Source organism: Garra rufa, chromosome 3, assembly GCF_049309525.1.
Source record: "Garra rufa chromosome 3, GarRuf1.0, whole genome shotgun sequence".
Taxonomy (NCBI): domain Eukaryota; kingdom Metazoa; phylum Chordata; class Actinopteri; order Cypriniformes; family Cyprinidae; genus Garra; species Garra rufa.
The window spans coordinates 2,487,552-2,512,551 of NC_133363.1; the positions used below are offsets into that span (position 1 = coordinate 2,487,552).

The 25,000-nt window shown below is 41.9% G+C and overlaps 1 protein-coding gene across 1 annotated transcript in view; it reads right to left on the reverse strand.

Annotated features, from left to right (window-relative positions):
- The window catches only part of LOC141332528 (phospholipid-transporting ATPase ABCA1), a 180,838-nt gene that overhangs the window by 155,198 nt on the left and 640 nt on the right, over positions 1-25,000 (reverse strand). The window contains exons 2-4 of the mRNA XM_073837656.1: positions 22,626-24,347; positions 21,489-22,493; positions 20,273-20,384 (exon numbers count right to left, since the gene is read on the reverse strand). Coding sequence (XP_073693757.1) covers positions 20,273-20,384; positions 21,489-22,493; positions 22,626-24,347 — 2,839 coding nt within the window. The remainder of the gene's footprint in view (positions 1-20,272; positions 20,385-21,488; positions 22,494-22,625; positions 24,348-25,000) is intronic.

Consider the following 25,000-nt stretch of genomic DNA (forward strand, 5'->3'; position numbering starts at 1 on the left):
GCCAATTGAAAATTGGCGAGTGGACGTGCGCGCCGGCCACGCCCCCGTACATACGGGTATATAAGATGGCTGCGCGCACCACTCAGTCAGACTTTTGCTTTCAGAGCCGATGTGTCGAGCCTCTAAACAGCCGAGAAGAGTTCTTCAGAGTTCATGCTCCCTCCTGCTGCTGCGCTGCCATAACTAAAAGAGTGTTTCACAGAAAGAGCATTGTTTGGCAGCCGTCAGCGCGGTCCCGCGGGCGGCCGTTTTCACGGCCATATAAAGCCTTTTTGCATTCCAGCGAGCAGCCCCGGCGAGTGCATTGCCCCGCGGCCCCTCCCTGGGCAAACCGGGATCACAAAAGAGCAATTTCTAGCGGCCGTTTTAGACGTCCTTTTCAGGATGTCTTTTCGGCCGTGCGTTTCTGGATGTGGTAGTTTCCTCTCCTCAGCGAACGGACATGAGCGCTGCCTCACGTGTTTAGGCTTTGAGCACGCTGGGGTGGTGCTCATGAATGGTCCATGCGGTGAAAGCATGACCATGACCACGCTGAAGTCCTGCCGCTCGTTCGCGAGCTGGCTCCCCCCGCCTCCCTCCCGTGGTCAGCCGTTGAGCCGCCTATGCTCTTCGGCCACCGCGGTGGGGCGCGGGGGGGGGACATTCAATTTACGATAGACAGCGTTCCGCCGGCTCAAAAGCCCTGCGGACCTCTCTATCTCAGCGCGGTCCCGTTGAGTTTCCGCAGCAGACGCTTCCCCGCCTGGCGGGCTGAGCGTCTCCTTCGGTGCTCCTGCAGAGGATGAGATGTCTGTCACAGCATCAGAGGGAGAGTCAGACGGTGACACATCTCTTCCCGCGGCGCGGCGCCCACCCGTGGTCGCTGCCCCCCCCGGAGGTTGATGTCGAACTGTCGGCTATGCTTTTCCGGGCAGCCGGGGGGGATCGGTTTGAGGGTTCCTCAGGGGCCTCCGGCCGATCCTTCTAGGCTGGACGACTGGTTCCTGGGGGGGGCACCGGCGGCAGCGCCGCGCTCCCCCCCGGTCCCGTTCTGACCGGATGTGCATGAGGAGCTGACAAAATCGATGGCGCCCTATTAATTTGAAGCGCACTCCAGCTCCTCTCCCCTCGCCACTCTCCATGGCGGGGCAGCCAAGGGGTACGTGGCGGTCCCCCAGGTCGGGCGCGCCATCGCGGTGCACCTTTGCCCGCGGGCGCGGCCGCCTGGTGGGGCCCTCCGCGTCTCCCTTTTAGGGCATGTGAAATTTCTTCCGCCCTCATCGGCTGGGCCTTTTCTGCGCCCCCCGACACGCTGCCCCGCCCTGCAGGCCATTGCAACACTGCAAAAGTGCCAGGTGCAGGCACCTTAAGGCCTGCACGAGAGTGGTCCTGACCAGGGGGTACTTGAAGAACTCCGCGCCGCCACTGACTTCGCCCTTCGGGCCACTAGGTCGCGGCGTGTCCCCTTGGTCAGGTGATGTCCACCTGCGTGGTCCAGGAACGCCACCTATGGCTGACTCTGGCCCGGATGGCAGAGGCCGACAAAGTTCGCTTTCTCGACTCTCCCATTCCCCAGAGCGGCCTATTCGGCGACACCGTGAAGGGTTTTTGCTCAGCGGCGTCGAACGTATCGCCGGCCCCCAAAAGCCTGCGATCCTCCGCCCATCAGCATACCCCGTCGAGTTGCCAGAGCAGTACGCCTCCCCGTCGTTCGGGCTGGGCGTCTCCTCTGGCGCTCCAACGGTCCAGAGGCAGACGGAGGCCGTCCAACATATCCTGCCCCGCCGCGAAGTTACCATTCCGCCGCCTGGGCCCCCGCCTCCGCCTGCCCGTCGCCGAGGGCGTCCCCCCGCAGCTCCGTCCCCTGCTGAGCCACACGATCCAGGCTCGCAGCCGACGTCGAGCCGCCCGTGGGAGAGGGACGCCGCTCGCCTCTCAGGGTCCTGCGACGGAAGACCCTCGCAGGCGAGCTTCGAAGCGTCCCTGATGCGAGCACCCCCGGAGGTGGAGAGAGCTACTCTGTCGGCACTCCCGCTGGAAGCGGGACTTAGCCGGTCATTTGAAATCACAGAAAGACCCAGCTTTCTCACCTCTGGGGCCCCGGCCCCGAGTTTCCTTCCTGAGCAGCACTTCCACTCCTCGGAACCAGACTCGGGACCGGATGTCGCCAGCGCGGGAACCAGGGAAGTAGGTAAGCACTGCTTAGCGCAGTTAGACACTTCTCCAGGACGTTTATCCTTCTGGGTTTTGTCTCCTTCCCTGTCTTTCCCCAGGCTGCCCCACCACGGTCACGCCGGTCAACGTTCCCTTGATACCACTACACTGGTTGATACGGACGGTACGGCCCGGCTCCAGGCGTCCGCCCAGACTCACAGGTACCCCTTACATTCTTTATTCGGAAACAGGCGTGCCTCTGTTCTGCCTGCGGAGGTCGCGTTCCTACTGGCGAAGGACGCGATCCAGCCTGTCTCTCCGGCCGGGACGAGGTCGGGGTTTGATAAGAGTCCTGACTTCACGTGTCCAGTTAGAGTGGTGGGTTAACATCCGCCCTGGATGGAGCTCTGTTCCGATCCCTTCTTAGGCTGTCGGCACACATGCTCACGACGACGCACATACAAGTATGTTTCCGTCTCCAGGGCTGGGTTGCAGCCATCTGCCTGAAGGGCACCCGCTGTCGCGTCTCGATCTTTCCCCGGTGCACACCCCTCCGGCGGTCTGCCCCGGGGGTCGAGCGCTCAGCGCGAGGTGCTTCCACTTGGCTAGTCCCTCTCCTTCCTGCCTTCTTTAGGCCATAGGAGCTCCCCTGTCCCCTCTTCGGCAGACAGGTACTCGCGTCTTCAACCGTCTCTTCGACTGGTGCTTACCAGCCCACTCGTGAGTTCCGTTGTGCGAATACAGGGACCTGGTGCCTCGGCACCCCCGCCATCTGGTCCTTCAGGCCAACCGAGGGAATCCCTTTCCTCGGTCGGGAGCCCGACTCGGTCCACAAGACGGCCCGCCTTGCTACCAAGAGCGCGCAGTTGGTGCTGTAGTCTCTGAGCTAATCAGGAACTATTCAGCGGTCCCCTCAAATCAGAGGCTCCTGGGGCACATGTCAGCTCTAGCCGCTTGCCGCTAAGCTGTTTCATGTGAGACCGCTGCAGCACGATCGAGTCCTATGATGGGCATGGCATCTCGGCTCTCTCCGGACTGGCGTTTTCCCGCAGTATTGCCGACAAGTCAGCCCGTGGCTTACCACGGGTTGGGTTGCCATGTACAACAGAGGCTTACAGCTCCTCCCATCTGCTCCCATGGAGTCCAACGTGGCAGATTTTGCTACTTGCCATTCATTTAAAGCAGGGAAACTCAACCGTGCAGCCCCCCGGTTCCCACGGCAGTCCACCCACCTGCAGAATGGCGACTCCACCCCGTGACGCAGCTAGTTGGAGTTATATCGGCAGGCCCAGCCACATCCGCTCGCCCTCCCGATTCCTCCCATTGCCAGAGTAACTCTGGCACATAGCTGACCTCCGGGGCCCAAGTACGCCCTTCCCCAGTGAGCCTCCTTGCGCAGACTCTGTGCGAGTCCAGGGAGGACAAGGAGTAAGTCTGGAGGTTGCGCTGCAAGGACGGCCCACCCGGACTTAGGTCTTAGTAACCTTCCCCTCGCGGCAGTCCCTCCCTGTAAGGGCACGGCTTGACACCATAGATCTCTCCGGCCTTCCACAGGCCGTGATACAAACTATCACTCGGTACTGGGCTCCCTTGGCAAAGGCTGGCTCACGCACTGAGATGAGGTCTATCGCTGGCATTCCTCTCGCTGAGAGGCACAGAGATACACGATTGCAGTAGTGCTTCCTTTCCTGCAGGAGAGTTGGAGCGCAGGCTGTCCCCTCGACTCTCGGAATATATGCCGCCGCTTAGCCGCATATCACATGCAGTAGATGAAGCAAAATAGGTAAGCACCCACTGGTCGTGAGGTCCCTCAGAGGTGCCAGACCGCGCCTCATACCCTCTTGGGACCCCCCCGTCGCCCTTCGGGCCCGCGGGGCGCTTCATTTGAGCCCCTGGCCTCAGTCGAGCTAGAATTCCTGTCATTTAGACAGCGCTCCTGATTGCCCTGGCCTCCATCAAGAGGGTAAGAAGACCTACAAACTTCTCTGTAGGGAAGCTTCCCCGTCGCCTTCTCAGGCCGCGGGGCGCTCCCTTGGAGCCTCGGGCCTCAGTCGAGCGAGAAAAACGCTCCTGACTGCCCTGGCTCCCATTGAACGAGCAAAGGTTCCCCAGAGGTGCTCAGTGGGCCTCAGTCGAGTCCTGTCATTAAGACAGCGCTCCTGACTGCCCCGGCTCCTATTAAGAGGGTTGGAGACCTACAAGCTTTCCTTGCCAGCAAGTGTGTCAAGAAGTTCGGGCCCGGCGACTCTCACGTTACTACCTGAGACCCCGGCCCGGCTATTGTGCCCAAGGTTCCCCACCACGCTTTTCCGCGGTCAGGTGGTGAACCTGCAAGCTCTGCCCTGGAGGAGGCAGACCCAGCCTTGCGATGTTGTGTCTATGTGAAAATGAATTCGCTCGGCACTTCAGACGCACCTAGCAGCTTATCTGCTTGGGGTTCAGCAGAAAGGGAATGCTGTCCCCAAACTGAGGTGGCTCATTGGGTGGTAGATGCCTCTCCCTCTCTTATCTATATCTGGGAGAGCCATGCCCCTTAGGTGTTCATGCCCACTCCATTAAGAGTGCTGCTTCATCCTATGCGTTGGCTCATGGCGCCTCACTAGCAGATATCTATAGAGCTGCGGGCTGGGCGACACCTAATACCTTCGCTAGGTTCTTCAACCTCTGCGCAGAGGCCGTTCCTCCCGTGTCTTAACATAAGACTTCAGGCGAGCGGGGGGACGGCTGGTGTCGGCTTGCTGCGCCATTCCCACGTGGATCCGTGCGCTATCTCCCAGAATGTTCCCTCCGGCGAACCTGGGTCCTCCATGCCCCGCAGTCAGGGCTAGATGCGGAGTAGTCCTTGGCTGTGATCCTGCCTGGGTCTCCTTCGCCCCGCAGGTTGTGGCTATACTTTTCAATATTTTCCAGCGGAGGAGACCGCTGTTTCCCTCGTGTATCCCTAAGAAATCTTATGGATATATTGAATTATTCTCATTTCCACATGCACAAATTGCATGTGCTCCGCCCCCCCCCCAACCCATGCTTCAGTACATCTGGCATCCCTGCAGGCCCCCTTATAAAAAGGGGGCCTCGGGGCGTTGGGAAGGTTACGTTCAATGACCGCCTGCGGACACGTCTGGGAAGACCTGCCGGCACGTGGCGTTGTGCGTAACGCGGCGTCAGAGTCGTGGCCTTTTCCATGGGTCTAGTTCCCAATGTAACGTCGAAGTGATTCGACTGAAGGGGTAACGTCTAGGTTACGAAGGTAACCCTCGTTCCCCGAAGGAGGGAACGGAGACGTTACATTCCCCTGCCACGCCCCTGGCGTCGCGCTGACGCTGGGCTCTCCCGGCTCTTCAGCAAAAGCCTGACTGAGTGGTGCGCGCAGCCATCTTATATACCCGTATGTACGGGGGCGTGGCCGGCGCGCACGTCCACTCGCCAATTTTCAATTGGCCTTTTTAATAAGGCTCAGAGGTGATCGGTCTCTCAAGCGAGATCCCAATGTAACGTCTCCGTTCCCTCCTTCGGGGAACGAGGGTTACCTTCGTAACCTAGACGTTATCACATGTGCTCTGTGTAACATTATACTGCAGCGATACAAGTACTTACCACACAAGTTTAGATCCTTGTTAGTGATGCTTAGGATCTGTAAATCATTCACCATCATCAGTGCAGTCATCTCTCCTTTTATGTGGTAATTAAAATCGAATGTACTGCAATGTAACAGGCTAGCGCTAGCATTAAGCTTACCATGTCATGTTAATAATGATTGGGCTATGCAAATGTTGCTTCATTTGGACAACTTTCAAATGAAGCAATTCTCAATATTTAGATTTTTTTGCAACCTCGGATTGCAGATTTCCAAATAGTTGTATCTCGGCCAAATATTGTCATATCCTAACAAACCATGCATCAATGAAAATCTTATTTATTCAGCTTTCAGAAAAAGGACCAGTATGACTGGTTTTGTGCTTCAGGGTCACGTATTTGAATATTAATATACTATTTAAAGCACTTACAATCAATAAACATGTCAGTGCTTTTATATTGTACCGTCATTTCTGATTTTGCTTTATTTGCAAAGATTCCTGGGATTTGTAGTTCAGAAGTGCACAGTCGAGTAACCTTTATCCTGTTCTTGTTTTTATTTTCATAAACCTTTTGTTTGGTTCGAATCAAATGCTGTGTTTGTATTGATTGATCTCTCCAGTTCGAGGCCTATGAAGCAGATGAATGGGAAAATCCTCTCTCTTTTCCAGCATTCGGTGGGCCTGTTTTATATGTATCATTTAATCCTAAACTCTGCAGTCCTGCACTCTGTTCCTCCTGCAGTATTGACTCGTTACCGTGTGCTTTGGGTTGTGGACTGCTAAAGGCCAGATCGCTGTAAAGATTACAAATTTGATCCAGGTACATGCAGCCTGTCAAGTGGAAAGTTACAGAATAGCGTCAGTCAAGCAGAAAGGAAAGTCGGCCAGACGTGCTGTCAGTCAGATGGCAGACGGCCAAACATGATCATCCGTCAATAAACCTGTACTTCATAACCTGCAACCATTAGTGCATTATTCTCAACATCTCATGCAAATCAGCTTGTGACTATACACGCACCAAAAACAGAAGCTATTTGGACTCTCAGAAGAATGAAATTAATGAAAATACATTCAACATTTCTGCATGTCATTCCCACCGGGGTAAACCAAATTATCATACATAGTGGTCTTCTTATACGCAGTGTTTCCCTTCGCACACCGCAGTGTGTTTGTCAGTGAAACCCAGTTTCTTTTTTTTTTTTCTAAAACGTGACCCCTGCTATTTCAAATCAGCTGAACCGAGTTTATAAGCCCAATAAATCGATAAACATGTCACAGAATAAAAAAACACACCAACAATTGCTAGTTTTTCATATTGAACCCCCTCAAGCAAGGACAAACCCCTCTGATTTAGAGACTTTTCTTTGAGAGCGGTCTAGAAATTAGCAATGCCGGAGAAACGAGCATCCCAGCAGCGGCACTAAGATGCGATCTAGAGTAAAAATTATGAGCGAATGATTCTCCTTGGAGTGCACTGACATTAATATTTAATCAGTGTGCTGGGAGACGTCGCCGGTGGTTGATGGTCCTGCTTTACAGTCACGCTCGGCTTTCTGAAATTCATCATGACATCACGGAGACGGGAAAAGATTGCCTTTGATTAAATCAGATTATACTGTGTGTACGTTACTGAAATCTGTCCCTGGGATACAACAGTAATTTTGAAGGAGAGCAAGAAGTCAGGACAGAGGGATTGTTTACCTACGAATTACAATTATGCAATCAGCCTTAAAGAGACAGTACACCTAAATAATTTAAATTTAAAATTAAAATCTTTAATAAATCCACAGACAAAGGGCTGGAACACATGTACACAGAGACCAGGGGCCTCATTTACAAAACTTTCTTACGCACTGATTTGATCTTAGAGTGTTCGTACGATCAAATCCACGTCAAAGTACAGATTTATAAAAACCGTCTTTGATGTGGAAAAGTACTTATCTCCACGTCAGATTCCAGTTTGGCGTACGACCGTTTCCTTGTGGTAATGCCTGGTATTGCAGATAGTTCAGCCTCACTATAATTTGATTTCTTGCGCTCCTTTTTACTTGCCATTGTCACAGAGTTTTTGCTTTAGGAATGAGCATTTTATATGTTAATTAATTAAGCAGGGGCATTTCGACGGCGGAACATTCAGCTGCACACAATTCCACAATCATTTGTGATTTATAACCGAATGACTGGCGTACGCATGGATTTCGTGGTACGTTCGTTTCTCTGAATCGCTCTTACGATCAAATCAGAAAAGTTCTTAGATAAAATCAAGGATGGTTTTTACGCAAGTCTTTATAAATGAGGCCCCAGAACTGACCCTAAAGCATGGAAAGGAAACAACTCTTAAAGGGTGGTAAATTAACTCAGACAGGTGTAAGAGATTAACTAATAATGACATAATGAGGAGAGGAACAGGAAAAACCAAATAAGGAAACACAGAACTCAGACAGAAGAAAAACACGGAACACAAAGTCCATAATCATGACACCCTCTAGTTATTCCAAACCTGAATGAGTTCATTTCTTTTCTGGGATGTAAAAGAATACACGAAAATAAAAAAAACATAAATTTGATTTGATTTCAGTGTTCTGGAAATATATGCGAATTGGTGCATATTTAATGAGTTAATAAATAATAATTAATTACTTTAACAGTTTTAACATTTCTAAATATCTTGTAGTACAAAACAATTGTCTGAATGTACTGTGAATCATGCTAGTAACATGTTAATCATGCTAGAAACATGCTAGTAATTTGCTAACAACATGTTAGTAACATGTTAATCAAGGTTAGAAACATACAAGTAATCAGAGTTGTGGACTCGAGTCACAAATTTGATGACTTGTGACTTGACTTGACATAATCAAAGAAGACTTGCGACTCGACTTAGACTTTGACAGCAATGACTCGAGACTTGACTTGGACTTGAACCCTGTGACTCGGCAAGTCTTCTAAAGAAAAACTTTGGAGAGTTCTGATCAATATAGGCTGAAGCGCACTGATTAGCGCAGCTTTTGGCACTGAGCCAGAGAGGGACTCTCTAAGTGAGCGCTTGTAATGTTTTCATCCACATAATGTTCAAGATATTTAATGTTTTAGGGGCCGTTCACATGTCGAGCCTAAAAACGTGTGAAAAACACTAGGCGCGCCACTTTCTCTTGCACTCCCCTGGCGTCTGCCGTTGTTAAGCAACCATGACCCGCTCTCCATGAAGAGACGGAAGTTTCAGCAAAGGATAAATGGATTTCCAGCATTAAAATTGCTTGCAGTAGCTCTGCTATTAAATTTATTTAAAAATGGTTATTCCTGTACAGCTATTATAAGCTGTTTCTCCAATTTGGCAGTACTTTCAATGTTATTAAGGAAAAGGATGAAGCTGTTTGGTTGGTTCTTGTCACAAGACCTGCGGTGAGATGTTTTTATCTCTATGCGGCGCGGACGCGCCTGGAAAAAAAAACGGGCGCGTCGTGACCTCTTCGCTTCCATTATGAGCGTGCATACCGTGCGTCTACATTTGAAATAACAAACTTGAGCGCGCAAAAGATGCGACATGTGAACAGCCCCTTTGACGTTTAAATTAAACATAATCACTATAAACCACTTACAATAATTAGAAGAAGAAACACGATGTATAGTGAAACAGCAGTAGCCTAATAATTGGGCTTTCAAAAATGTTTATATTTTTTCACGTGAAATAGCCTATGTATAGAAAGTTCACTCTATTCTTCCTGTTCACCAGCCACTCACTTTCATGTCTTTAAAGAAATAGATGAATTCACAATAAATGAATGTCTATATTACCTATTAACAAGTTATTAAATATTTGACTCAACTGATTCATTAAAATCACTGAATCGTTAACAAATGAAACAGTGGACTTAAAATAAATCAATTCAATTAGGCTATTTGATCACAAACAATGATTAATTCCTCAATGAAACACCACTAATTATTATAGCCTATCTTTTATAATCATATCTACTGTCTATTATTGACTTTAAATGTACTGTAGTAATTAATACAGAGACACTAATTTATTTGGGCAAACAGCACTATAGTGACTTGTTTAGGACTTGAAGCTTAAAGGATAACTATTGCCAAAATGCAACCTGGGCTGTTTTTTTTTTTTTACTGTAAATGAGACAAGCTTATATCTAAAAGCATAATTACGACAAACGAGCCGTTTTTGAGATAGACCGTGATTTCGTTTTGTGGTCAATGGCCGGTGAATGGGAGTTCTAGGGGCATAACTTTGAGCGCATCAAAATCTATATTTTTTACAACACTAAGAAGGCTCGACACACCATGAAACGTTGCTAGAAGTATCGCCTGCATGGGTCTCTACACATGAACTCCAGCATTGAGAACATTGTTTGTGTACACAGAGTTTACTAAAAAGAAAGTTTTTGAACAACTCACTTTCACTGTTTGAGTTTCCGCTCGCGGCCGTCTTGCCAGTCAAGACGTGTCGATCTCCGAATGCGAGGAGAGTAAAGATGGATAGCTCCTAAAGCATATTTCCATATAAATGCATGGCTAATTCGTTGTTCTGTCGCAAGTGAAAAACAATATTAACCTAGTTGTAAAAAGAGCCTCATATAAGCCTAATATTTCGTCTTATGGAGTCCATTCATTCGCATTCGATGGTGTGTCGAGTCTTCTTATTGTTGTAAAAATATCGATTTTGATGCGCTCAAAGTTATGCCCCTAGTACTCCCATTCACCGGCCATTGACCACATGTTAATAATGCTAGTAATTTCCTAACCATGCTAACATGTTAGTTTCATGTTAATCATGTTAGAAACATACTAGCAATTTGTTAATCATGCTAACAACATGCTAGTAACATACTATTCATGCCAGAAACATGCTAGTAACTTGCTAATCATGCTAGAATCATGCTAACAAAATGTTAGTAAAATGTTAATCATGCTAGAAAAATGCTAGTAATTTGTTAGTCATGCTAACAACATGCTAGTAACATGCCAATTCATGCTAGAATCATGCTAACAACATGCTAGTAACATGTTAATCATGCTAGAAACATGCTAGTAATTTGTTAGTCATGCTAACAACATGCTAGTAACATGCCAATTCATGCTAGAATCATGCTAACAACCTGCTAGTAACATGTTAATCATGCTAGAAACATGCTAGTAATTTGTTAAAAATGTTAACAACATGCTAGTAACTTGCTAATCATGCTAGACTCTGGCAGACTGTATTGTGCAAGACTTCAAAATGTGCGAATGTTAAAGGTGCCATGGAATAGAAAACTGTGTTTACCTTGGCATAGTTGAATAACAGTTCAGTACATGGACATAACATACCATGAGTCTCAAACACCATTGTTTCCTCCTTCTTATATAATTCTGGTGTTTGCAAAAGACCACTGAAAAATAGGCTAATTCTAACATAACACAGACTATGACGTTATAGTCGCGATCATTAATAGCCACGCCCCCAACATTTGCATCGCCCAATCATCAGAAGTTCTGCAGATAAGCTACTGTGAAGAAGAAAAAAACAAAAACAAAGTGAGGACAATAGTGAAAATGGCAGATCACAGGAATAAATGTTATGTTCCAGGTTGTGCAGGAGATGTTAAGTGCAGGGATGGGTTGGTGTCTGTAACTTACTCAGAAATGCAAGGAAAACAAATAAGGAGTTCTAATAAAAACAAGGCGAGCCACTGAAGGGACACAGTTAGCTTACTGCTAGCAGTAGTCTGTTACATTGCAGTACATAAGACTTCACTTATCACATAAACAGAGTAAGGAGAGATGACTGTGTGGGCGATGGCAAATGATTTACAGATCCTGAGCATCACTGACAAGCATCTACACTTGTAAAACATGTGGTGAGTACTGCCGCTGTAGTATAAAGTTACACAGAGCATGTGCGATCACAAAAGTGAAAGTAAAATGATCGTGCAGTCTAATTGGCAGTTACAATGACCCGCATATTAATAGCGGCTTAAGCTCCGTGACTCTGGTGCTCTTCGTTTCGGAGTCGCACTTGTGCTCTTCGCGGTCAGAAGTGACCGGACACCTGTAACGCATCTTGTAATTTTTTTCAGTAAAACCATTCGAATTCATTTTTGTTTAATAATATTTTTTATTTTGCATTTTGCATTTTGAGAGGGTTTTGTGGTAATAATTAATATTTATGCTGTAATTAATATCCTTGTTTTTTGCCATTGAGAATAATATTTTTATTTTTATTATTATTTTTTAATTAATGCAGTATTCCAGGTTAAAATAGAGACTCAGCCATTCAACACTAATTTTTGAAGGCAGATCTGGTTGTAAAAAACGAGAAAAACATCTGTAATGGCAGGTGTAACTTGATGCCTGTATAGTTCTCTACAGAGCAGCTTGTGAATTGTCTAGTTGTTTTTAGACAATTGATTCAGCATTTTTATTAGGTGGAATAGTTGAACATACATTTAAACAATCTCAAAGACTATTTCTTATCCAGTTTGGGATAGTCTTTTGTTATAAATATGATTTGAAGTGTTAATTTTTTGTATATCCAAGAGAGTGTGTGTCTTTTGCACTCTGGATATGTAATTTATATATATATATTTATTTATTTATTTATTTATTTTACATATTCTCAATTTGCTGTGTTATAGTTCATTTGTGCGTGTGTGTGGATGTGTGAGAAAGAAAAAATCTCTAAATATTTGTATTTTTGTCGATTTCCCATTCATTTCCTATGGTCGGTCATTTTAGACCGAAGAGCACCAGTGTGACTATTTTTTTTACGACCACTTAGCCTGCTTGAATCATGCCCTAAATTTTTTTTTTTTTTTTTTTTTTGTGTTGACATTCCAAATGGTTAAAAGTCAAAAATTCAAAACAGTAAAATTTTCGGTCTAAAGTGACCGAAGAGCACCAGAGGGTTAAATATATATTTTCCTCCATGTGCGAGCTACTGAAATGATCCACTCTGTGAAACAGCCAATCAGAGCAGAGCCCCTCATTAATATTCACGGACCTTCCAAATAAGGTAACAACATTTTTTCATTCTAGGGACAAATCCTAGGGTTGTAAATGGACCAGTAAAACCGTTTCTGGAGAATTTTCGCCCTTTCCTATGCCATATACCTTTTATGTAGATATGTATGTAGTATCAATGCATTCTATGGCACCTTAACCTTTTAAAACTACTTTAAACTTCAACAGTCAACATCACTTTTTACAGCGTAGAGGAGTCCTGACTATATCAGAATATATTCATTCTGTTCCTGCGATCAGTCAGAAGAGCAGATGATTGTCGTAGCTGTTAGTAACACGGGTGTCGATCCTGAGCGCCGAGTGTGTGAACGAGGCCTTATTAATGTCAGAACGCTGTGAAACTAATAACTACAAACAGTCTGAAGTGATTTCTCGCTTCTCTGCTTTACGTCACAGCTGACAGAGTGACAGGACGTGCAGCGTTTCCCACGGCGACCCGAGAGCCAATCAGAGCTCACGAACTCATGTGATTTGAGTGTGTCTCGCATTTGATCATAATTTCCTCTGGTCTCGGCGTCCGCCTGCGGGCCTCTCGGTGCCGGTGTCAGTGCGTCGCACCTGCCTGACAGATTTTAGTAATAAACACGTCTTTTTTCCTCCGCTCTCAGCGTGGAGGGACCATTGCGAATTATTTCGGCTCCATCAGCGCAAATGAGCTCCGGGTCAATCATCTGCCTCTCTCCTTCACCTTTCCATCAGACGCGTGAGCCGCCTCCAACAATTGATTAAGCAATTATTGTAATTGACTTTAATATGTGTGTGTGTGTGTGTGTGTGTGTGTGTGTGTGTGTGTGTGTGTGTGTGTGTGTGTGTGTGTGTGTGTGTGTGTGTGTTTGTGTTTGCTGAAGTGCTCAGTGAGTAAAAGCAGCGGAGTTAACAACATCACACTTAACACGCGCTTGCCGCAGCGGCCTTTAAACGCGTTACGAGTGTGTACTTACCAAATTAGAGCACTAACTCACACTGAAAGCTTTATTAGAATATGAAACAGCTGTTGTGCTGCGTGACAGAGTCTATACACAATTTACACAAGTGAAATATAAAATAGTAAAAGCAGACAGCGCAGCAGAAAGGTTCGGCCCTTGAGTTCTCCAGGCGTTTATGTTCGCGCGTGCACTTTGGATGTAAAAATCCTTTCGTTCTGTCAGTATTTCATTCATTCGTTTTAATGCACTTTGACTGAACTGACCGGGTATTTTCATCAAAAAAGATGTAAATATTTATTTTAGTTGCAGATAACAAACTTAACTTTCAGTTTGAATTCTTCAACATTAGTGCATTTGACATTAACTAACAATGAACGAGCATGAAACATACTAAACTACACGGAATAAAAAAAGGACATTTATTTAATTTTTATTTTGCATGCATATTTTTTTAAGTAAAATTGGATGGAATTAAGTCAAATCTCCTGAATTCTTGAGTTCAGTTCGGCCCTTGAGTTCGCGAGTGCAATTGTATGTAAAAATCCTTTCGTTCAGTCAGTTTTTCATTCATTCGTTTTAATGCACTTTGACTGAACTGACTGGGTATTTTCATCAAAAAAAGATGTAAATATTTATTTTAGTTGCCGATAACAAACTTAACTTTCAGTTTGAATTCTTCAACATTAGTGCGTTTGACATTAACTAACAATGAACGAACATGAAGTATCAATAAAACATACTAAACTACACTGAAGAAAAAAAGTAAATTTACTTAATTTTTATTTAGCATGCATATTGTTTAAGTAAAATTGGATGGAATTAAGTTAAATCTACTTAACTAAGTTAAGTAAAATTTGCAAAGGAAACAAGTACATTTAACGTGTACAGATAGAGTTTGATGAGTAATTCTTACTTAATTATTTTAAGTTTACCATGCTTTCCTCAATTACAGACTTTACTCAAACATCATAGCACAGAAGAAAAAAAAAATGCTATTAAAGCATGCGGCTCACTTACAAACATGCACAGAAGCAAGTAGATGGCTCCTTATTGTTTTTATGGTTATATGTTGACCCACTACCAAATGAAAATGCTTAAAATGTGTATAAATTGTCCGTTTTTTTTTTTTTTTTTTTTTTTAGAAAATGACAGATTGTTTCGCTAGATAAAACCATTATTCCTTAGCTGGGATTGTTTAGAGCACTTTAAAAGTGCATTTAAACAGCATTTTGGAAATTAAAACTCACATTGAAGTCCACTATATGGAGATAAATCCTGAATGTTGTCCTTAAAAACATTATTTCTTTACAACTGAAAAAAAGAGACATAAACATCTTTGATTACAAGGGGTGAGTCAATTATCAGTATTTTTTCCTTCTGGAAGTGAACTTAGAATTTTTTTTTTTTTTTTTTTTTTTTTGTCTTGTTTCCAGCCAAAATATCTAGAAATACTAAAATCAAGAAGGGTTTGCTTTCAGAAGAAAAAGAAAAAATTAGAGTGTTTTTGCTTGAAACAAGCTAAATAATCTGTCAACGGGGTAACAAAAATAATCTTGTTTTCTGTTTGAAATAAGATGTTTTTGCTTACCACATTGGGTGATTATTTTGCTTGTTCTAAGCAAAAACTCACTTAATTTTAACTATTTTTTTTTTTTTTTTTAAGAAAATCCTTCTGGATTTAAGAATTTTTAGATATTTTGGCTGGAAACAAGACTAGAAATCTAAGTAAGTGTTTATTAATTAGTGTATGACAAAAGCATGAGTCTCTATGGCGCTGAAACCTAAAGATGTCCAAATTCCAGTCTCAGTGCAACTGATCCTCAGCTGCCATTGGCTGAGCTGCATTCGAGGGGAGGGGCTTACCAATAGGCCAATTATATCACACAGAGACTCAAATCAGTGACACATTTTGTGAGTGATAACTACAGTGAGCCTTATACACATTACAACAGTAAATATGAATGAAAATACAAACTGGAATGAATTGCACATTTCCGTGCTACAGTACAGATCATGCAAGCTTAATGACATGTAAACAGTGATGTAAAGTTTCATTGGAAACAATAGCTTGTTACTGGTGAAGCTACTGTGTTTTGCAAACAGCTGAACGACTGAATAACCTAACCTGGGTCACTGACAGATAATGTGTCAACATCCAGGATTTAGGTTAAAATTTGTGACCCTAGACCACAAAACGATCTCAGCCAAGGAATAAGGGTCTTATCTAGTGAAACAATCTGTCATTTTCTAAAAAAAAGCCTGACAATTTATATACTTTTTAAGCTGAAATGCTCATCTTGTCTATACTGCCCTCCAAAGGCAAAGCGCAGTAACTACACATTTGGTCAAAATTGAGTTAAGGCTTAAAATGGACAATGTGACAACTGTTTTGTCTCGTGGCAAAGCCTCCTGGTTTAATTTAGTCGTCTTTCAGAGAAGCGAGAGTGTTTGACTAGCTGTCAAAAACTTTAAAGGCATTTTTCTCAGTTTCAGTTTTCGCGTAGTTACTGCACTTTGCCTTTGGAGGGCAGTATAGCTCTGTGTATTCCAGTTCAAGACAGTTAGGGTATGTCTAAATTTTCTCCTCCAACTTCAAAATCATTCTACATCGGTGCAGTGTTTAGAAAAGTGAATGTGCAAAACCCTTTACAAAAAAAAGGTAAAACAGCGGGATAAGACGGGAGTTTTTTGACATACCCTAACTGTCTTAAACATTTTTATTGATCGCTCTAAAATTTGCAATAATTCTTGCTTAGAAATTTAAATACACCCATATATTTAGAAGCTGGTTTAAGTAATTTTTAAGGATTTCTTATTATTTTTTGAATGAAATTAATACTTTTAATTATCAAGGATTATCACTGATCAAAAGTGACCAATTAAAGACATTTATAATGTTACAAAAGATGATTATATTTCAAATAAATTCTATTCTTTTAAACTTTGTTTTCATCAAAAACATCCTGAATACTAAAACATATCACAGTTTCCACAAAAAAATAATGGGCAACAATGATAATAACCAGAAATGTTTCTTGAGCAGCAAATCAGCATATGAGAATGATTTCTGAAGGATCATGTGACACTAAAATTGGAGTAATGATGCTGAAAATTCAGCTTTGATCACAGAAATAAATTACATTTTAACAGATATTCACATAGAAAACAGCTATTTTAAATTGTAATTTGTCACAGTATTACTGTTTTTATTGTATTTTTGATCAAATAAATTCATCCTAAGTTTCATCAAACACTTTTGATCAAAGTAATAAATTCTATTTTAGCAGATATTCACATAAAAATTCATTTAAAATTCTAATAATATTTCACAATTTTACTGATTTTACGGTATTTTTAATCAATTAAATGTAACCTCAGTGATACAAAATAGTTGTATTTTAAATAAACCCTGTATTTAAAGTAATAAATAAATTAGACTTAAACCGATATTCGCATAAAAAACAGCTTTTTAAAATTCTAATAATATTTCACAATTTTACTGATTTTACAGATATTTTTAATTGTAATAATTTGTCACAGTATTACTGTTTTTATTGTATTTTTGATCAAATAATTTCATCCTGAGTGTCTAGAAAAGAGCTATATAAATGTAAAAAAAAAATAGTATTATTATTAGAACCAGTTTTTTTAGTTAATATTTATACATAATCTGAAAGCTGATAAATACACTTTCTACTGATGCATGGTTTGTTAGAATAGGACAATATTTGACTGAGATTCAACTGTTTGAAAATCTGGAATCTGGTGCAAAAAGCCTAAATATTGAGAAATTCGCCTTTAAAGTTGTTCAAATTAATGCATATTACTATGCAATGCATATTACAAATCAAAAAATTCCTTTTTTATATATTTACAGAAGAAAATGTACTAAATATATTCATGGAACATGATCTTTATTCAATATCTTAATTATTTTTTGGCATAAAAAAGATAATTTTGACCCATACAGTTGATATTTTAGAAGGTTTTTTTGTCTAGTTCATAATAAACAACTGGATTTGCCACATTTGAAACAGCTGCAAAGATGCAACTAAGTTTATTTTTTGTGCAAAATCAGGTGCGAAATGCACAGAGACTTCTGTGTAGAAAATCTGTGAAATATATGAGAGAGAGAGACAGTCAAATGAAGCCTCGGTTCGCTCAGCTGTTGCTCTGAGAGCTCAATACAGAGACTGAACACACTGATCTAGTGTTTTGTCACATAGTTACTTGTTGGAAAAATCCGCTTGTTACTGGAAACGCTGAATTGTTTTGAAAACAACTGAGCTTCTGTCATGCCGCTGTCGACTTCATGGCACGATACTCTTAGTCAGTGTTCATCTAGTTGATGTGAGAGCAGATAATAATGCAAACACAAACAATACTGTGTGGTTTTTTTTTTTTGTTTTTGTTTTTTTTAACAAATTAATAATTTTATTCAGCAAGGATGCATTCAAATTTAATGTTACAAAATGATTTATATTTGAAAACTAAATTTGAATACTAAATAAAAACATAATATTATGAAAACTAAAATATATTACAGTTTCCACAAAAAGTATTGGGCATCACATCTGTTTTCAACTGATAATAGTCAGAAATGTTTCTTGAGCAAGCAAATCAGCATATTAGAATTATTTCTGAAAGATCCAAAGGCTGGAGTAATGATGCTGAAAATTCAGGTTTGATCGAAGTAATACATTTTTAGCAGATGTTCGCATAATAAAATGCTTTTTAAAATTCTAATAATATTTCACAATTTTACTGATTTTACAGCATTTTTAATCAAATAAATGCAACCTTGCATACTTTCGATTCATCTATAAATCCTGAAAACTAAAATATATTACAGTTTCCACAAAATTATTGGGCAGCACAACTGTTTTCAACTGATCATAATCAGAAATGTGTATTGAGCAGCAAATCAGTATATTAGAATGATTTCTGATGGATCATGTGACACTGAAGACTGGAGTAATGATGCTGAAAATTCAGGTTTGATCACAGAAATAAATTCTAATGTAACAGATGTTCGCAAAAAAAAAGAGCTTTTAAAAATCCTAATAATATTTCACCATTTTACTGATTTTACGGTATTTTTAATCAAATAAATGCAACCTCAGTGATACAAAATATTTTGATTTTAATAAACGCTGTGCTTTTTAAACTTTCTATATCTATGAATTCCAAAAAAATAAAATATGTCACAGTTTCCACAAAAATATTTGGCATCACATCTGTTTTCAACTGATAATAATCAGAAATGTTTCTTGAGCAGCAAATAAGTATATTAGAATGATTTCTGAAGCATCATGTGACACTGAAGACTGGAGTAATGATGCTAAAAATTCAGGTTTGATCAAATAAATAAATTCTATTTTAAAAGATATTTGCATAAAAAACTGCTTTTTAAAATTCTAATACTATTTCACAATTTTACTGATTTTACAGTATTTTTAATCAAATAAATGCAACCTCAGTGATACTAAATATTTGTATTTTAAATAAACACTGTGCTTTTGAACTTTCTATTCATCTATAAATCCTGAAAACTAAAATATGTTACAGTTTCCACAAAATTATTGGGCAGCACAACTGTTTTCAACACTGACAATCAGAAATACTTCTTAAAATCAGTATATTAGAATGATTTCTGAAGGATCATGTGACACTGAAGACTGGATTAATGATGCTGAAAATTCATGTTTGATCACAGAAATAAATTATATTTTAAAAGATATTCGCATAAAACACTGCTTTTAAAAATTCTAATAATATTTCACAATTTTACTGATTTTACGGTATTTTTAATCAAATACATGCAACCTCAGTGATACAAAATATTTATATTTAAAATAAACCCTATGCTTTTGAACCTTCTATTCATCTATTAATCCTGAAAACTAAAATATATTACAGTTCCCACAAAAAATACTGGGCATCACATCTGTTTTTAACCTTGATAATAATCAGAAATGTTTATTAAGCGGCAAATCAGCATATTAGAATGATTTCTGAAGGATCATGTGACGCTGAAGACTGGAGTAATGATGCTGAAAATTCAGGTTTGATCACAGAAATAAATTCTATTTTAAAAGATATTTGCATAAAAAAATGCTTTTTAAAATTCTAATAATATTTCACAATTTTTCTGATTTACTGTATTTTTAAACAAATAAATGCAACCTCAGTGAGCAGAAGAGACTTCTTTGAAAAACCTTTAAAGAATTATATTCAGAATTCAATTAAGACTCACAGGTATTGGAAGTGCTTACAGTTTTTCGACTAAGTTTTACAAAGTAATATGCACCGTGTTTTAATAATAAATATATAATCCTGGCCAGCCGTGTTTGTGCATTTGTGTTTGCCCTCCTGACCTTGTTGCATACAGAGATGCTCAGCTATGATTAGTTTGTTTCTGATCTATTACTCTCAGCACTTAAGCCCTAATTAGATATTGACCCGTAAGGCACACATACACACACACAGTTAAAGAGTAAACTGTCCGGGGCGGCCCTCTATCTAACCGGACCCTCATACAAAGATCCCATTATCTGATTTGGCTCTCAGAGGACGAGTGCTGTGAATGAACCGCTGGTTTTGAGTGACGGAGCGTCAGACGCTGTGCTGCTGCTGTTGTTTCTGCTGTGAGATCAGTGCTGAGCGATGGATGTGATTTGAGGACAGTGGCTGCAGGAGTGATCCTCCCGCTGCTGAGGATGAGGATGTCATTCTGATGTGTTCACAACAAGTTTTTTCAGTTTTCGACATTTCAAACATTTTGTCAGACAACATAAAAAAGGGCGATCATAAGCTAAACTAACAATTTTTGCATGTTTGTATGTTCTGTGACTTGTGACAAGCTGGATTATTTATTTCCTGATATGAAAATAAATCATTGTTATGACCCGATGTCTAGGGGTCAGACGCGCACACATGTAAGTGACGGGATTCCAGATACTACAAATCACCAAACACTAAATGATAAAGTTAAATCATTTATTAATGAAAAAGAATTAGATAAGAAAAATATATATGAAGAAATGGAGCATTGGTTTCAGGATGACCCAAGGCCAAAATAACAAACAAAGCCACTAAGAAAATAAATCATATAAATAACCTGTAAATAAAGAAAATAAAATTACAAATAACTTCCCTTCCTCCCTTACCAAAAACACATCGCAAAAAATGATTCAAAAATAAAGGGCAGGTCACCCCTACGCTCCAAGATACGGTAACAGAATGCGGACACTAAACAAATCAAAAGAAAACATTTAGCGGTCCATTGTAGCACTGGAATCCGGAGCTCCACACGCCTCGACGCACACGCTTAGAATGAGCTCGCCATGTTTCAAAAACACCGCCCTTTTATCAGCTGGCTCCAAGTTCAGCAATCACGTGATCCATCACTACACCAATGGGCCACCTGCACACACAAAAACACATGCACATACACAAAGCAAATCGCGCAGATGCGAGGAACGTAACATCCCCACACACAAAGAAAAATCAACACAGTTGATTTTTATTTTTTTTATACAAATTCAAAAGAACGAGACAATGCATCTGCTAATACGTTTTCCTTACCCTTTTTATAACAAATTTCCAAGTTAAAATTTTGAACAAATAAGGACCAACGCATAATTCTTTGGTTTGCATTGCGCATACGGGCCAAGAATACCAGAGGATTGTGATCGGTAAAAACCCGCACAAGATTAGGATTTGATCCAACGTACACTTCAAAGTGTTGCAGTGCCAAAAGCAACGCTAATGCCTCTTTCTCAATTGTGCTATAGTTTTTTTGGTGCGATAAAAACTTTTTCGAAAAATATGCTACAGGGTGCTCAATTCCATCAGCATCATCTTGCAGAAGAACTGCACCTGCACCCGTAGCACTGGCGTCAACGTCAATTTTAAAAGGACGTGAATAATCCGGAGCGGCCAACACTGGCACACTACACAGCAAAGTTTTAATAGCATTAAAAGCGTGCTGGCATGCCGCATCCCACACAAACTTTTGAGACAAACGAAGCAGGTCAGTTAAGGGTAGAGCAACATCGGAAAAGTTTCGGCAAAATGCTCTATAATAACCAGCCATGCCGAGAAAACGGCGAAGTTCACGCCTGGTCTGAGGCACAGGAAAATCAACAATTGCTTGCACCTTTTGAGCAACAGGACGCACTTGTCCTTGACCAACCTGTCTCCCTAAATAAGTGACAGTGGCCTTTGCGAACTCACACTTTGACAGATTTAAGGTGAGAGAGGCATCACGCAACCGTGTGAAGACAGTAGTCAATGTGTCCACATGCTCTTGCCAAGACGACGAATAAACCACAATATCATCCAAATATGCTTTACAATTCTGTACCCCTGCTAGCACGGAGTTCATCAACCGTTGAAATGTAGCTGGCGCGTTACGAAGTCCGAAGGCCATGACCGTATAGTTGAGGAAGTTATCAGGAGTGACAAATGCGGCTATCTCGGCTGCACGTTCGGTCAAGGGAACTTGCCAGTAACCCTTCAGAAGATCTAACTTTGTCACAAACTGCGCCGAACCCACATTGTCAACACAGTCCTCCATCAACGGTAAAGGAAACGAATCAGGCTTTGTAATCGCATTTACCTTACGGTAGTCAGTGCAAAAACGATGCGTTCCATCGGGCTTCGGAACCAGCAAGCAGGGCGAACTCCAAGCGCTCGAACTGGACACAGCCAAACCATTCTCCACAAGATATTTCACCTCAGACTCAATGATCTTTCGTTTAGCTGGGTTCACACGATATGCATTCTGTTTAATAGGTGGATGATCATATACCTCAATATCGTGTTTAACAACAGTAGTCTGTGTTGGAACGTCAGAAAATAAACACAAAAATGAATTAATTAATTTCACAACGTCTGCACTCTGAACGTCACTTAAGTGCAACAAGTGTGAGTTCAAATCAGACAAGACTGCAGAGTTATTCAGTCTAACACTGGATGTGGGCATACTTCGCAAACACAGCTCATCATCATCATCATCAGTACGGGACAGTGGCACCACCGAGATAGAAGCGGAAGGAATAATAGAGCTTTTTGACTCTTTTTCCTCTCCTCGCACAACATAGCGCTTGATCATGTTTATGTGGCACACTCGAGTTTTTCGCTGTCGATCAGGAGTGCGAATGATGTAATCCGTGTCGCTGAGTTTTCGCTCCACCACATAAGGTCCTGAAAACTTTGCCTGCAACGCAGAGCCAAGAAGAGGTAACAAAACCAAAACTTTGTCTCCCTTCTCAAACGAACGAGCGGTTGCGCGTTTATCAAAATGTTCTTTCATTTTGGACTGCGCATCCGACAGAGCTGACTGAGCAAGCTCACAAGCTCTGTGAAGACGTTCCCTAAAAGAACTAACATAGTCCAACACGTTAACGACAGAATGCTGTTCAGACAACCAATTTTCTTTCAAAAGCTTAAGCGGTCCACGCACCGTGTGCGCAAAAACTAACTCTGCGGGACTAAAACCGAGAGACTCCTGGACAGTTTCTCTCACCGCAAACAAAAGCAATGGCAGACCCTCATCCCACTCCTTCTCTGACTCAGTACAATAAGTGCGTAACATGGTCTTTAAAGTCTGGTGAAATCTCTCCAGACTTCCTTGAGATTCCGGGTGATATGGACTTGAAACAATATGCTTAATGTGCAACTGAGTTAAAATCTGATTGAACACACGTGACATAAAGTTCGTTCCTTGGTCAGTCTGAACGACTCTCGGAAGGCCAAATGTTGAAAAAAATCCAACAAGAGCTTTAACAATCGTTCTCGCTCTCAACGAACGAATTGGTATAGCCTCAGGAAAGCGAGTCGCAGCGCACATCAGCGTGAGCAAATAGGTATAACCAGATTTTGTTTTCGGTAGGGGTCCTACACAATCTAAAACAATACGGTCAAATGGCTCACCTATAACAGGAATTGGTTTAAGTGGCGCCAGAGAAATAACCTGGTTGGGTTTTCCAACCATCTGACATGTATGGCAAGATCGGCAGAACTTCGACACATCCGAGTTAATACCAGGCCAAAAAAAATGACGCATCACGCGATAACGTGTCTTAGCTACACCCAGGTGACCAGCACCCTTATCATGAGCAACAGACAATACCTGTTCTCGAAAACATTCAGGAACTACAATTTGAAAAATCATGTCACACCCTGACTCATCTGCCACAGACGGCGTCCATTTGCGCATTAAAACTCCGTCTTCAAAGAAATAACCAATTGATTTAGTTTCAATTACCTCTCTCGTGACAGCGACCTCCTTACAATGAGAAAGTGACGGATCTCGTGCTTGTTCAACGATAAAGGACTTACGATCGACGGACAATAACACATCAATGGAATTACTTTCAGCATCAGTGCCAGGGGACAGCGACTTCAAATCAGACACTTCAGGCTGCAAGAAAACAGAATCAAGTGCGTCTCCATCCATCAAAAAACTATCAGAAAGATCAACAACATTAGGGAATTTTCGTGACTGAGCTCGAGTGATAGCACAGGCAGGGAATACAGTCAACACTGCCGCGGGATCTTTATTAAAAACCGGAGGTTCATCGAACGGATTATCCACGACTTCGGGAAGGAGATGGACCTTTCCACCTGCCAAGTCATTCCCAATAATCATGGAAATTCCCTCTATAGGTAACTCAGATCGCACCGCTACCTTCACAAAACCAGTTACTAGTTTAGATTGAAGGTGCAACCTGTGTAAAGGGACCTTCACAATTCCCATCTCAATGCCTTGAACTAATACATTCAACCCACAATACGTTTCCTTCGAAAAGGGCAACGCGCTTTGTAAAATAAAAGACTGCGCGGTTCCAGTATCACGCAACAAGGTAATAGGAACTTGATCCTTCGATAAACCGGTTAAGGAAATCATACCCTGCCCAACAAAAGGTTCAAACACATTATCAATTTTTGGCTGTGATGTCTGACTGACAGTTCGTACGAAACCAACACTTTTTGTTTGTTTCAACTTATTTTTCTTCTTCAAAGTGGGGCATACAGCAATCAAGTGCCCAACCTCGTGACAATAAAAACATTCACGCGCATCAGATGGTTCTAATGACTTCGATAACTTTGAAGTCTTCAAATTCTTGTCCGAATTCGTAAGATGAAACGGTTCACGCCGGCCAGAAGTTAAAAACACATTTTTGTGCGTTAGAACAAATTCATCGGCACACACGGCGGCCTCGGCAAGAGTAGAAACCTTTTTCTCGTTTAAATAGACCACAATTTTGTCTGGCAACGAATTCTTAAAATCCTCAATTAAAACGAGTTCACGAAGCTGCTCAAAATTATTCGTTTTGCTGG